Below are 13,317 nucleotides of genomic sequence, written 5' to 3'. Positions count from 1 at the left end.
CATTGTGTTTTCTTTAACTCAAGTGGAGAATTTCACATTTATTTCAATTCAATTCAATTTTAATTAAACCGATTTCATTTAAATTAATAATAATAAAATACTGACAATAATAAAACTAATAATAATGATATTTAATTGTTACTTTAATGTTTATGAAGAATTTTATATACAATATCTCATATGACTCATACAAAAATCCTGTTAGTTAAATAGTAGGATATTGTTAGCATCTTAATTATCATGAGACAATAGAGTCAGAAAAAATTTAGCAATTTTTCAATGGTCATGTGTTAAATGAGTGACAACAAGAGAGCACTTTTCTCTAAGCCCAGAATGTTAGTTGCTATAAAAAATGACTTGTCTGAAAAAATCCCTACTTTGTCATTTTAAGTGTTCTTTGAAGCATTGTGGCACCTGCATATTTTATAACTTAGTCATTATACTTCCATTTAATTCCCTGTTAAAATGTTAGATTGAATGGAGTAAAAAACAAAACCTCGAATTACTCCACTAAAGATTCATCTTTAGCTTAATGGAGATCCATTAACAAACTTTGGGGTAAGTTGGACTATAAGGAAAGTAAAACTGTTAAGAATGAAAAAATGAACACAGAGAAGTTTCTAAGAGGAAAAAGAAAAATGAAATGAATTATGTAAAGTTTTTGCTGTCAAAAGAGAAAATCTGCATCAGTAAATCAATAATCAATTTATTAAAATTCATGCATGGTAAATATAAGCAAATAGGTGACAATAGATAAACACAAAAATATGAAAATATGTTGGAAGAATATTATCTGAAGAACTAAAGTTTATACTGTGGTAGATGAAACTAGAAAGAAATGTTAAGAACAGCAAAATGGCAGGGGATACATAGATAGAAAAAGAGACAGACTAGCTAGATAGAGAAATAGACAGATGGATGGATGGATAGATGAGTGAATAATAGATATATGGTTTGGATGAATAAATAGAAAAATTGATAGACAAAAATTGAATGGCTTCTAAAACTAGATTGCATGAACCTGATTGTTAACAACCAAAAATCTTTTCATTGAAATATTGGATTGTGTACATATTTTTTTCAAGTAGCATTATATTTAGATAAGAAAAGACTGAACAAATATGGATAAAATCAAGTCAATAAGTTGAGTAAGAAAGGAATGAAAGAGTAACTGATTCAGAAAATTTCTATTACTATTACTATTTTTTTCCCATAATTATAACTTTTTATTGACAGAACCCATGCCTGGATAATTTTTTACCACATTATCCCTTGTACTCACTTCTGTTCTGACTTTTCCCCTCCCTCTCTCCCCTACCTCCCCCAGAGGACAAGCAGTCATATACATGTCTCAGTATATCCTAGATACAATGTATGTGTGCAGAACCGAACAGTTTTCTTGTTGCACAGGAAGAATTGGATTCAGAAGGTAAAAATAACCCCGGAAGAAAAACAAAAATGCAAACAGTTTACATTCATTTCCCAGTATTCTTTTTTTGGGTGTAGCTGCTTTTGTCCATCCTTGATCGATTGAAACTGAGTTAAATCTCTTTGTTGAAGAAATCTAATTCCATCCGAATACATCCTCATACAGTATTGTTGTTGAGGTATATAATGATCTCCTGGTTCTGCTCATTTCACTCAGCATCAGGTCATGTAAGACTCTCCAAGCCTCTCTGTATTCATCACGTGGGTCATTTCTTACAGAACAATAATATTCCATAACATTCATATACCACAATTTACCCAACTATTCTCCAATTGATGGGCATCCATTCATTTTCTAGTTTCTAGCCACTACAAACAGGGCTGCCACAAACATTTTGGCACATACAGGTCCCTTTCCCTTCTTTATAATCTCTTTGGGATATAAGCCCAGTAGAAACACTGCTGGGTCAAAGGGTATGCACAGTTTGATAACTTTTTGAGCATAGTTCCAAACTGCACTCCAGAATGGCTGGATGTGTTCACAATTCCACCAACAATGTATCAGTGTCTGTTTTCCCACATCCCCTCCAATATTCCACATTATCTTTCCCTGTCATTCTAGCCAATCTGACAGGTGTGTAGTGGTATCTCAGAATTGTCTTAATTTGCACTTCTCTGATCAATGGTGATTTGGAACACTCTTTCATATGAGTGGAAATAGTTTCAATTTCATCATCTGAAAATTGTCTGTTCATATCCTTTGACCATTTGTCAATTGGAGAATGGCTTGATTTCTTATAAATTAGAGTCAATTCTCTATATATTTTGGAAATGAGGCCTTTATCAGAACCTTTAACTGTAAAAATGTTTTCCTAGTTTATTGCTTCCCTTGTCTTGTCTGCATTAGTTTTGTTTGTACAGAAACTTTTCAATTTGACACAATCAAAATTTTCTATTTTGTAATCAATAATGATTTCTAGTTCTTCTTTGGTCATAAATTCCTTCCTCTGAGAGGTAAAGTGTCCTATGCTGTTCCAATTTATTTATAATCTCATTCTTTATTCCTAGGTCGTGGACCCATTTTTACCTTATCTTTGTGTACAGTGTTAAGTGTGGGTCAATGCCTAGTTTCTGCTATACTAAGTTCCAATTTTCCCAGCAATTTTTGTCAAATAATGCATTCTTATCCCAAAAAACTGGGGTCTTTGGGTTTGTCAAACACTAGCTTATTAAAGTTTTTGGTTGCTTTGTCCTTTGAACCTAACCTATTCCATTGATCAACTAGTCTACTTCTTAGCCAATACCAAATGGTTTTGGTGACTGCTGCTTTATAATATAATTTTAGATCTGGTACAGCTAGGCCACCTTCATTTGATTTTTTTTTTTTTCATTAATTCCCTTGAAATTCTTGACCTTTTGTTTTTGCATATGAACTTTGTTGTTATTACTATTACTATTACAGAAAATTCCTACTATTACTAATAATGTTTGCTTTGTTTTAGACCAGGATACAAGATAGAGGAATTGGGGGATTGCTATACGTATAGTTGATCTAGATTTTAATGAAACATTTAAAAGTTTTTTTCTTGTAATTTTAGGAAGATTGAAAAAAAAATTGGGTCACACAATCACATAATTAGATAAGATACAGAACTGCTTGACTAACTTCAATTAGGAAGAGTCAAATTGAAAGAGTTTCTACATTGGAGTAAGCCAGAGAATTGTTCTAAATATTTTTACTGTTTAATAGTTATATGTAGAAAGAGTCTAGAAGGTGACTTTTCTTTTTCCTGGACAGAAAAGTTCTTTTCAATCTTCTTCAACTTACATAAGCAATGCCATTTGGATGGGTGAAAAGACCATAATGGGTAAGATAAAAAGCAGTTCAAGAACTGTTTTTCTTCCAGGTCCTTATAAGTATATGGTATAATAAGGTCTAATAAGTAAAAAGAGTTCCCAACAATCAGTAAGCATGGAATAGAATTGAGGAAATCAAAGGAAACAGTAAAAAAGAATTCAAGGAAAAATTCACAAAATAGGATGTGATCTTAGTCTGAATGTTATTAGCCACTGACTTCAAAAAGTGATTAAAGAGATATTATTCTTCTCCTCAATGAGGAGAGGCTTATTAACCATAACATTCCACAGTGGATAAGAGGACAGAATAACAGATGGTGCTCAAAATCTCACTGCAGTTAAAGACTGTAGCTTAGGTACAATAAGAAACTAAAATATCTTAAAGAAAAGAATTAAAATTCTTCCTTGAAGGGCAGAAGTATGCTAAAATAACAAATAAAAAAACTGGACTCTTCAGTGAATGAAGAAAGAGGTTGAACTAGCTGATTAACAGATCCATTAACAGATTAACAATTTAACAGTTTTTTTTTCCTACAAGAGTGACCTACCAATATCAATAGTACTGGTAGAAATTAGATGGCATGTTAGACAAACCTGAAAATAATATGATAGCTGAATCGCAACTATAGTCAAAATATAAAACTGTGACAGAGAGGGAACATGCCCACAAGACAGCAATTCAATGAGATCAGCAGAAGATCTCAGTCAGTCTTTTATGGGAGAAATAAGAATTTTCTATCCATTCATGTGCCCAGCACTTCTCACTGTATACCCCTACTACCTCTTTGTAGTTTTACAGGGCTTCTATATTACTCTCTTCTCAATAAATGTATCTATATTTGTGGAAGAATGAAGTCATGGCTCATAAGAAATAGTTTCTATTATTTTATTACTATGATAATTCTCCAAATAACTGTTTTGAATGGTATTCTATGAGCTGAAGGGAATATATAATTATCTGGCCTCTCTCAAAGAAATCACCTTGACAATTGCCCTGCGGATCTGTTGGGTCTTAATGCTGTAGATGACAGGATTCATTAGTGGTGGGAAGAGGATGTACACATTTCCCATCACAATGTGTATTATGGGTGAAGAATGCTTAGCAAATCGGTGCACGATGGACAGGCCCAACACTGGGACATAGAAACACAGGACAGCCAGGATGTGAGACACACATGTGTTAAGGGCCTTGAGCTGTCCCTTATGAGAAGCAATGGCCAAAACTGAGCGAAAGATCATGGCATAGGAGAGCAGAATGAAGAGGAAGTCTGAACCCATGGAGAGTAAGATCATGGTCAAGGCATACAAACTGTTGAATTTTGTATTGGAACAGGAAAGGCGGATCATATCCTGATGCAAGCAATAAGAGTGGGAGAGGGTGTTATGGCGGCAGTAGGAGAACCAGAGCAATCGTAAAACTGGAGGTATGATAAGCATGGTACTCCGGAACCCCAATATTACTGTGATTTTCACCACCCGGGAGCTGGTGAGCTTGGTGGGATACCTCAGTGGGTTGGTGATGGCAACAAAACGGTCATAGGCCATGGCAAAGAGCATGGCTGATTCCATGAAGGAGAAGGAGTGGACAACATAGAGCTGAAGGACACAGGCATAAAGGTGAATGCCACGGAGATCAAGCCACAGAACCCCCAGCACCGTGGGCATGGTAGACACACACAGGCCTAGATCTGTACTTGCCAGCATAGCCAGGAAGTAATACATTGGCTGGTGCAGAGAGGGGTCAGTGCGGACAATGTAGAGTATTGTGACATTGCCCAATATGGCAGCCAGGTAAACTGAGAAGACTGGGATAGAGATCCAGTGGTGGGCCCACTCCAAGCCAGGGAAACCTGTCAGTAGAAAGTTAGAACTTGAATTGATAACCAGTGTAATGGACATGATGTCAGATTTGTAGAGGAAATGAGCATATACCTACTTGCTAACAAGTGTCTTAGAAGTGTCTTAGAATCAAAGAAAATCAGAATTAAAGGTACTTCAGAGGTCCAACTTTTACCCCATTAAGCCTGATTTCTATTGTGCATGGGACAAATGACTGTCCAATCTCTGATTGGGATCCTCCAGTGAATCTACTACTCCCTGAAGTAGTTTCTTCCATGTTTAGATGATGCTTTTTTTTGCTAGCAAATTAATCCTGTGTTAAAATGAAATCTCTCTCTCTGCAGTTTCTATCCTTAGCTCCTTGTTCTAACCTCTGAGGTCAGGAAAAATAAATCCAATATTTATGCCCATTATAATCCTTCTAATACTTGAAGATTAATGCATACTCTTTCAAAAGGATGATTTACCTGACAATAATTCTAGTAGACCAAAGAAGAAAAGAAGGAAAATTTGTCAAGAAATTAAGTGCCTAGATTTCTTGAGGCAATGTTTCTGACATCAAAATACAGATGTGAACTTTACTTTGGGACAGGGAGGGGCTGCTGTACTCATGTATAGCATCCAGCTTCTTGCAGCTGTTCCTGAGACTACAATGGCATGGAGATAGTAGTAATAGCTATTTTGAGATTAGGCATTATAAAGCTCTTAGTGTGTACTGACTGGCTGGAATGGGTACAAGAAAGCTGGCTCTCTCGACTTTGCCTCTTCATGATCAAGAATAATATTGACACTCAGAATCACTTCACACTTGGAATGCCATATATCTCAAGTCTATCCAAAGTAATATGCATTGTGTCTTTTCTCTTCAGCCTTGTTACACAAGTCTAAATATTTATTTGTAGAATCGCAGTGTAGTTCCATTAGCTAAGAGACTCTAAGAGAAGAAGACAATAAGGAAAATGAGCCATAAAAGAAATCTTGAATACAGAATTCATAAAGTTTCTTGAAAGAAGATTGGAAAAAAATTTAGACTAGGAAGTGATAATGTGAAGTATGTCTACGGCCAGTGTCTTGATGAATAGAAGTACAAGATAGGCATCTCTGAAAGAAGATTTGTCCAATACCACCATCCTCAAATTGAAGTCTATCAATGATTCCTTCTCAGAACAAGTTCCTGCTGAAAGAGAGATAAATATATACTTTTATTTTTGCAAAACATTAAGAGGGTATCTCTTCCATTAAGCAAGCTGAGTTTTGGCCAATTTGCATTCTTTCATTACCTTATTGTCCTTATATAAAATCAATTAATCTTTAGTAATTAAGCATTGTCTGATTGTGCCCCTTTAGAAATATTATGTGGGGCCTAGAGGGCAGAGAAAAGGCAAGAATTTGACTGAGCTCTTTGAAATTCCCTTCTAAATTTTTAAATAAGACCTTGAAACAAATTCTTGAAACAATTTTCTAGCCCAGCACAACTTAAAACCTACTAGGAAAGGTTTGTCACACCAGAGTAGGAAAGCATAGCTCAACACAGGTTTTGCCCAAACAAATCAACAGTGGCTTTGGGCATGATTGAATCAGAAGCTTCAGGTTGGCTCCCAAGGTTCTTAGCCCACAGATGGTAGTCTCAGACTACTGGTCACAAAGAGATTATAAGAATCTATTTGCTTGCAGAGAGAGAGAAAAATGCAGAACTCTTTTGCATTTTCTTTATGCAGATCTGGATCAAAGTCCTAGCTCACAGTCCCAGGACAAGGAGAAGCACTAGCACATCAGAATTTGTAACTTCAGGAGTGTAGGGACCCTGGACACAGTTCTAGGGTGAAAAAGAATGTTTGTGGCCACATTTAGATCAGAGCATATGCCAGAAAAGTAGTAAACACACCTTTTCATAGATAATATCATCATGAAAGAACTGAAAACTTACAGATTCCCTGAACTAACTGAAATAAGTTGCACAAACAAAAAAATAAAATCCTCATACTTGAGACAATATTTCCTCCACACTGAGACCAGAACCTGTGCAAGTTTACCATAAAGTTGAAAGTTATAAAATAGACTGGGAAAATGAGCAAACAACAAAAAAAAAGCATCCTTACCCTAGAAAATTACTATGGTAACGGAAGATCAAAACACAGATTCGAGAAAAGACAACAAAGTCAAACTGCTACTAAAGCCTCAGAGAAAAATATAAATTGATTTCAGACCCTAAACAATTCCTGGAAGAGCTCAAAAGAATTTTGAAAATAAAGTAATAAAAGTAGAAGAAAATAATTTTTTAAAAATGAGAGGGATATAACTAACTAACTAACTAAATAAATAAATAAATAAGTCAATAGTTTGGTAAAGTAGGTCCCAAAACACTGAAAAAAATAACAAATAAAAAACAGGATAGGCTTGATGACCAAAAAGAGGGAGGCACAAAAATCCTCCAAAGGAAAGAACTGCTCAAAAATTCAGTATTGATTGTAGTGTACACACACACACACACACACACACACACACACACACAATGAAGAGAATGCTTTGAAAAGCAGAATTCACCAAATGGTAAAGAATATACAAAAAAAATCACTGAAGAAAATAATTCCTTAAAAATTAGAATTGGGGGGCAACTAGATGTGCAATAGATAGGATACCAGCCCTGAAGTCATGAGGACTTGAGTTCAAATCCAGCCTCACACATTTAACACTTCCTTCTGAATGACTGTGGGTAAGTAATTTAATACAATTACCCCACCCCCAAATAGAATTATGCAAGTAGAAGTTAAGAACTTTATGAGATACCAAGAAACAATAAAACATTTTTTTTAAAGAAGAAAATTTGAAATGTCAGATTAGAAAAACATTATCTGAACTGATCAGAAAATTGATCTGAAAAAAAATCAGAGATAGAATTTAAAAATTATTGAACTATGATCTGAAAAGCTATGATAAAAAAAAGAGTCTAGACATCATATTTTATGAAACTGTCAAGAGAAATTGCTCTGATATCCTAAATTCAGAAGGTGAAATGATATTGAAAGAATCCACCAATTATCTCTTGAAAGAAATGCAAAAAGAAAGCTTCAGAGTTTTTGAATCAACTAGAAAATATTAGAAGCAGTCAAGGAAAAAAATAGAAAATTAAAAAACACCACAAATAAACCAATGATTCAGGAATCATGAAGCTGCAATTAAGATGATACAAGATTTAACACCTACATTAAAGGAACATATTCTAAAGGGCAAAGAAACCAATGTAACAACCAAAAATCACCTACCTAGCAAAAATGAATATAATCCTTCAGGATAACAATGCACATTTATTGAAATAGAAAATTTAAAGCATTCCTGATGAAAAGATCAGAAGTGAATAGAAAGTCTGTCTTTTAAATAGAATATTCAAGAAGCATAAAACAATTGTACAGGTTAGAAAAATCATAAAGAATTCATTGAGGTTAAGTTATTTACATCCCTACATGGGTAGCTGACACTTGTAATTCTTTTTTTTTAATGTCAATATGTACTTTTTTTTAAAAATTAAAGCTTTTTTATTTTCAAAACATTTGCATGGATAATTTTTCAACATTGATCCTTGAAAAACCTTGTGTCCAATTTCCCCTTCTTCCCCCCACCCCTGCCATAGATGGCAAGCAAGCCAATATATATTAAACATGGTAAAATATATATGTTAAATCCAATATATGCATACATATTTATACAATTATCTTGCTGTACAAAAAAAGTCAAATCAAAAAGGAAAAAAAAAATGCATGTCAACAACAATAAAAAAGTGAAAATGCTATGTTGTGATCTGCACTCAATTCCCACAGTCCTCTCTCTGGGTGTAGATGGCTCTCTTCATGGCAAGATCATTGGAACTGGCCTTAATTATCTCATTGCTGAAAAGAGCTACGTCCATCAGAATTGATCATTGTATAATCTTATTGTTATCTTGTAATGATCTGATTCTGCTCATTTCACTTAGCATCAGTTCATGTAAGTCCCTCCAGGCCTTTCTGATATCATCCTGCTGGTCATTTCTTATAGAACAATATAGATTTCATAACATATTCTTGTAACTCTAAGAATTTTCTCTTATTAGAGAAACTAGGAGTACAAATAAGTGTACAATTGTAAATAGAATGTTATGAAATGATATATAAAAAATAAAATTAAGGGATAAGAAAAAGAAATGCACTGGGAAAAGGGGAATAGGCAAGGTAGAATGCAATAGATTATCTCACAGAAAATCACCACAAAAAAGTTTTTACAGTGAAGAAGAAGAGGAAGGTGAAAAGAACACTTAATCTTTACTTTCATTGGAATTGATTCAAGAGGGATAATATAAACTCACTTTAGTATTGAAATCTATCTTACTCTACATGAAATTAGGAGAAAAGGAAAGAGAAACAGAGAGAGATGATAGGTGGAATGGTGGATTGAGAGAGGCAGTAGCCAGATGCAAAATATTTGAGAATGGATAGGAGGAAAAGAAAGGGAGAGTAAGATAAACAGGGGAAGAACAGGATAAAGGGAAATACACAGTAATCACAAGTGTGATTTTTTTTACACTGTTTCTCTTATAAAGGAATCATTTCTCAAATATATAGTGAACTGAATAAAATTTATAAATATAAGAGCTATTCTACAATTGATAAATGATCAAAGCATATAAACAGGCAGTTTTCAGATGAAGTAATTTAAAACTACATATAATTATATTTTAAAAATGCTTTAAATCACTACTGATTAGAGAAATTCAAATTAAACCATCTTAGATGTACCAACTCATACCTATCAGATGGTTAATTTGATAGAAAAGGAAAATGACAAATGAAAGGATGTAGGAAAACTGAAGCCACTGTTGCTGGAGTTTGGAAGTAACAATCATTCTGTAGAGAAATTTGGAACTATCCCTAAAGGACAAGCAAAGTGTTCATATCCTTTCATTAGGAATACCATTATTATGTCTGTATCCCAAAGAGAAGGAAAAAGAAAAGGAAAATTCCCATACATACAAAAAAGATTTGTGGCAGCTCCTTTAGTGGTGGCAAAGTATTGCAAATTGAGGGGATGCCTATCAATTAGGGAATGGCTGAACAATTTGTGGTATGTGATTGTGATAGGATACTATTATACTGTAAAAAAAGATGAGCAAGTTGCTCTTGGAAAAATCTGGGAAATTTACATGAACTGATAAGCAAAGTAAATGAGAACCAGGAGAACACTGTACACGATACTATCGATGTTGTACAATGAAGGACTGTGAATGACAGCTTTGCTCAGCAACACAATGATTCCAAACAATTTTGAAGGATTTTTGGTAAAAAAAAAAATAATTTCTATATCCAGAGAAATTGATGGAGTAGAGGTCAAAGCATTAGTAAAAAATATATACATATTATTTTTCTTTAGTTTTTTGTTTTTTTTCCAGAACATGATTAATATGGAAATACATATATATATATATATATATATATATATATATATATATATATATTCATGACTGTATATGTATAACCTATATAAATTGCTTTCCTTTTCAAAGACGGTTGAAAAGATGGAGGAAGTAAAGAGAGAGATAGAATTTATATCACTGTGTTTTCAGACTTGTTATTAGCTACATTTTTAGGAGTATTTCCCCTCTGGTTTACATCTGGCTTGCTGCTTTCTTCTTGGAATACACCTCTAAAAACCCACTCTTTATCAATTTTGTTTAGTTTACCCTTAAGCCTACCTGTAGATGGCTTTTATTGCCTTGAATAAAAACAAATAGAGAAAAACAAATGAAGTACCTAAGAAGAGTGTAATAATGAAAAGCAGCTAAATAGAGTGGAATAAATAAAGAAATGCTAATTAAGGAAGGGAGGCATAGAAAGCCTTAGGTTTCCCCTTTTGGAAAGTGAGAAAGATTAAATTAAGGAACTGTCTTTGATGGAATGCAGTCAAATGTTCAATCTTGGTCAAGTGCAATTGGAGATGGAGGAAAAGATGTGGGTTGATAGTTAGAGAAGTGTAGGCTCCATGACATTGCAAGATGTATGGGATTTGGTGGAGAGAGCTTAGATTTATAGAAAAAGGGGAAAATGTCTAGGCTATTCAGTGAGAAGGACCCCGAGAACTTCTTTTGCATCTCCTTCTGGCAATTTCAGTGATGCAGTGGATATTCTGCTGGGATAGTCAAATATATATGAGGTCATTTCCTTCCTCAAATACCTACTAGTCAAATGATTTTAGGCAAGATTTTAATTTATTTCAAAGTTTCCTCAGCTATAAAATGGGGTAATGATATTATATACTTTACACGATTATTATGACAAGTGATATGATAGAAACAAAATGTTTTGCACCCCTACAGCACTCTATGAATGTGGAGCTATCATCATCACCCTCACCACCACCACTGATGGTGACATCAGCATCATCCACAAAAGAATCAGGTTAGATTAGTGCATCACTACCTAAAGCCTGTTCAGCTTCTCTCCTAGGAAGCATAAAGGAAGGCATAAAGAGGAACCCTGTTTGGAGAGCAGAGAGGAACATGAAGCAGAGTTATAGGGAAGGGAGATAATGGAGAGAATGGGAGTTAGGTGAGTAAAATCGTTTAAGAAGGAAAGATGGGGAATTTTCAGTTAACAAGAAATGGAATAAAATTAAATATCAATAAAATGCCTGATAATGGCTCTTTCTTTATCTTTCCACACCTGCTTTCATCCTTGGAATCCTTTTTCAAAGATCAAGAAGATAAAGACTGAATATTTTAAATGTCTATATTAAGCCTCTACCCTCAACTCAAACACTTGGTAGATCTTTGATGATTAATGGGTCAAAGAATCATGGGATTATAGAACAACAGAACTGGAAAGCACCTGAAGGGTCATTTATTCAAAATATCTTTTCATAAATATTTAATCTGGGCTAGGGAAGAGCTGGGAATTACCCACACTATACATACAGCTAATAGGCAAGGGATTTTTCTGCCCCACTAGGCTTTTTTCGGGGTGGAGGGAGGGAGAGTCTTTGGGTGGGCAGCTAATTGATATTGTAGATAAAGCACTAGGCTTGCAATCAGGAAGATTTAACTTTCTGTGTTCAAATCTGGATTCTGATACTTACTAGTTGCTAATTAGTAGCTGAATGGCCTTGATTTATGCAAATTTTGTACAAATCATTTAAACTTATTTGCCTTGATTTTTTTTTTTTTCTTATTGGCAAACCATTTCAGTATTTTTGCCAAAAAAATCTCAAATGGGATCCAAATTGATGAACCCAACTGAAAAACAAGGCTCCTCCCCCTGAAGCAAAGGAACAGGGCATGGTTCAATAGTGAAGCCTTCCCCTTCTCCTCCCTCCTCACACCAAATAAGACACTAACCTTCAGCAAACAGCTTCTGGATCTAGAACCCAATATTCATTCTCAGTTACTTCTTATTTCTGCTAAGTTTAGCAATTCCTGTAGCTTAGGTAGAGTTCTTGCTGCTCAGAAAATTCACTCTCTGAGCTTCCTCAGAAACATCCTTCCCTGCTTTGCAGTTAGAATGGAAGAGATGTCTATATAGAAGCATCCAGGAGTATTTATCTAAGAGTGCTCTATTCCCAGTACTGCCCCTATGGGAAACTTTTTTCCACCCTCCCTGCTTGATTGAGTTGCTGGGAACTCTGAGGAGATGCTTTAACTGCTTGTCCCAGGGGTTCTTATTGCCCCTTCCTTCTCTTGCCTAGGGGCCTGACCACCTCTCAAAGTATATAGTCAGTGAAACAACCTATTAATCTCCTAGCAGATCCCTTTCCCTCTTAGTCTTTGGCCCAGTTTAAAAACATTAAAACACAATTAAGTGGTGTAGTAGATAGAGTTTTATACTTAGAGCCCAAAAGATCTGAGTTCCAGTTCTACCGCAGATATATACTAGTGATATGTGACTCTGGGTATATCATTTAAACTTTCTTATCCTGAGTTTTCTTATGAATAAAATAGAGATATTAATACCTCCTACTCCACAGGGTTGTTATGAAGATAGAATGAGAAAATATGTCAAGTGTTTTGCATACCTTAAAGCACTGTAGAACCATATAGAACTATAGCACCAGACATATTTGTCTGAAATAATTCACTCAGTGATTGTCTCAGATACTCCCAGATCCCATTTTGTGTGAAGCATAAAACAGACTGAAGTTACAAACATGAAAATCTTATCTGGGTCCTCAAAA

At 34.7% G+C, this 13,317-nt stretch overlaps 1 protein-coding gene across 1 annotated transcript; it reads right to left on the bottom strand.

Moving 5' to 3' along the window:
- Nucleotides 1-4,239: 4,239 nt before the first annotated feature.
- On the bottom strand, nucleotides 4,240-5,184 carry LOC100924997 (olfactory receptor 51V1-like). The gene has a single exon (XM_012545425.1). It carries the CDS (start codon nucleotides 5,182-5,184, stop codon nucleotides 4,240-4,242), a length of 945 nt encoding a protein of 314 aa, XP_012400879.1.
- Nucleotides 5,185-13,317: the final 8,133 nt, after the last annotated feature.

The sequence above is a fragment of the Sarcophilus harrisii genome, chromosome 3 (genome assembly GCF_902635505.1).
Source record: "Sarcophilus harrisii chromosome 3, mSarHar1.11, whole genome shotgun sequence".
Lineage (NCBI taxonomy): Eukaryota > Metazoa > Chordata > Mammalia > Dasyuromorphia > Dasyuridae > Sarcophilus > Sarcophilus harrisii.
The sequence above is the reverse complement of the archived record's forward strand: the minus strand, read 5'-3'. Positions and strand labels throughout refer to the sequence as shown.

Excerpts from the sequence above, each read along its gene's own strand:
- LOC100924997 (XM_012545425.1), bottom strand. The coding sequence starts at position 5,184 with ATGTCCATTACACTGGTTATCAATTCAAGTTCTAACTTTCTACTGACA.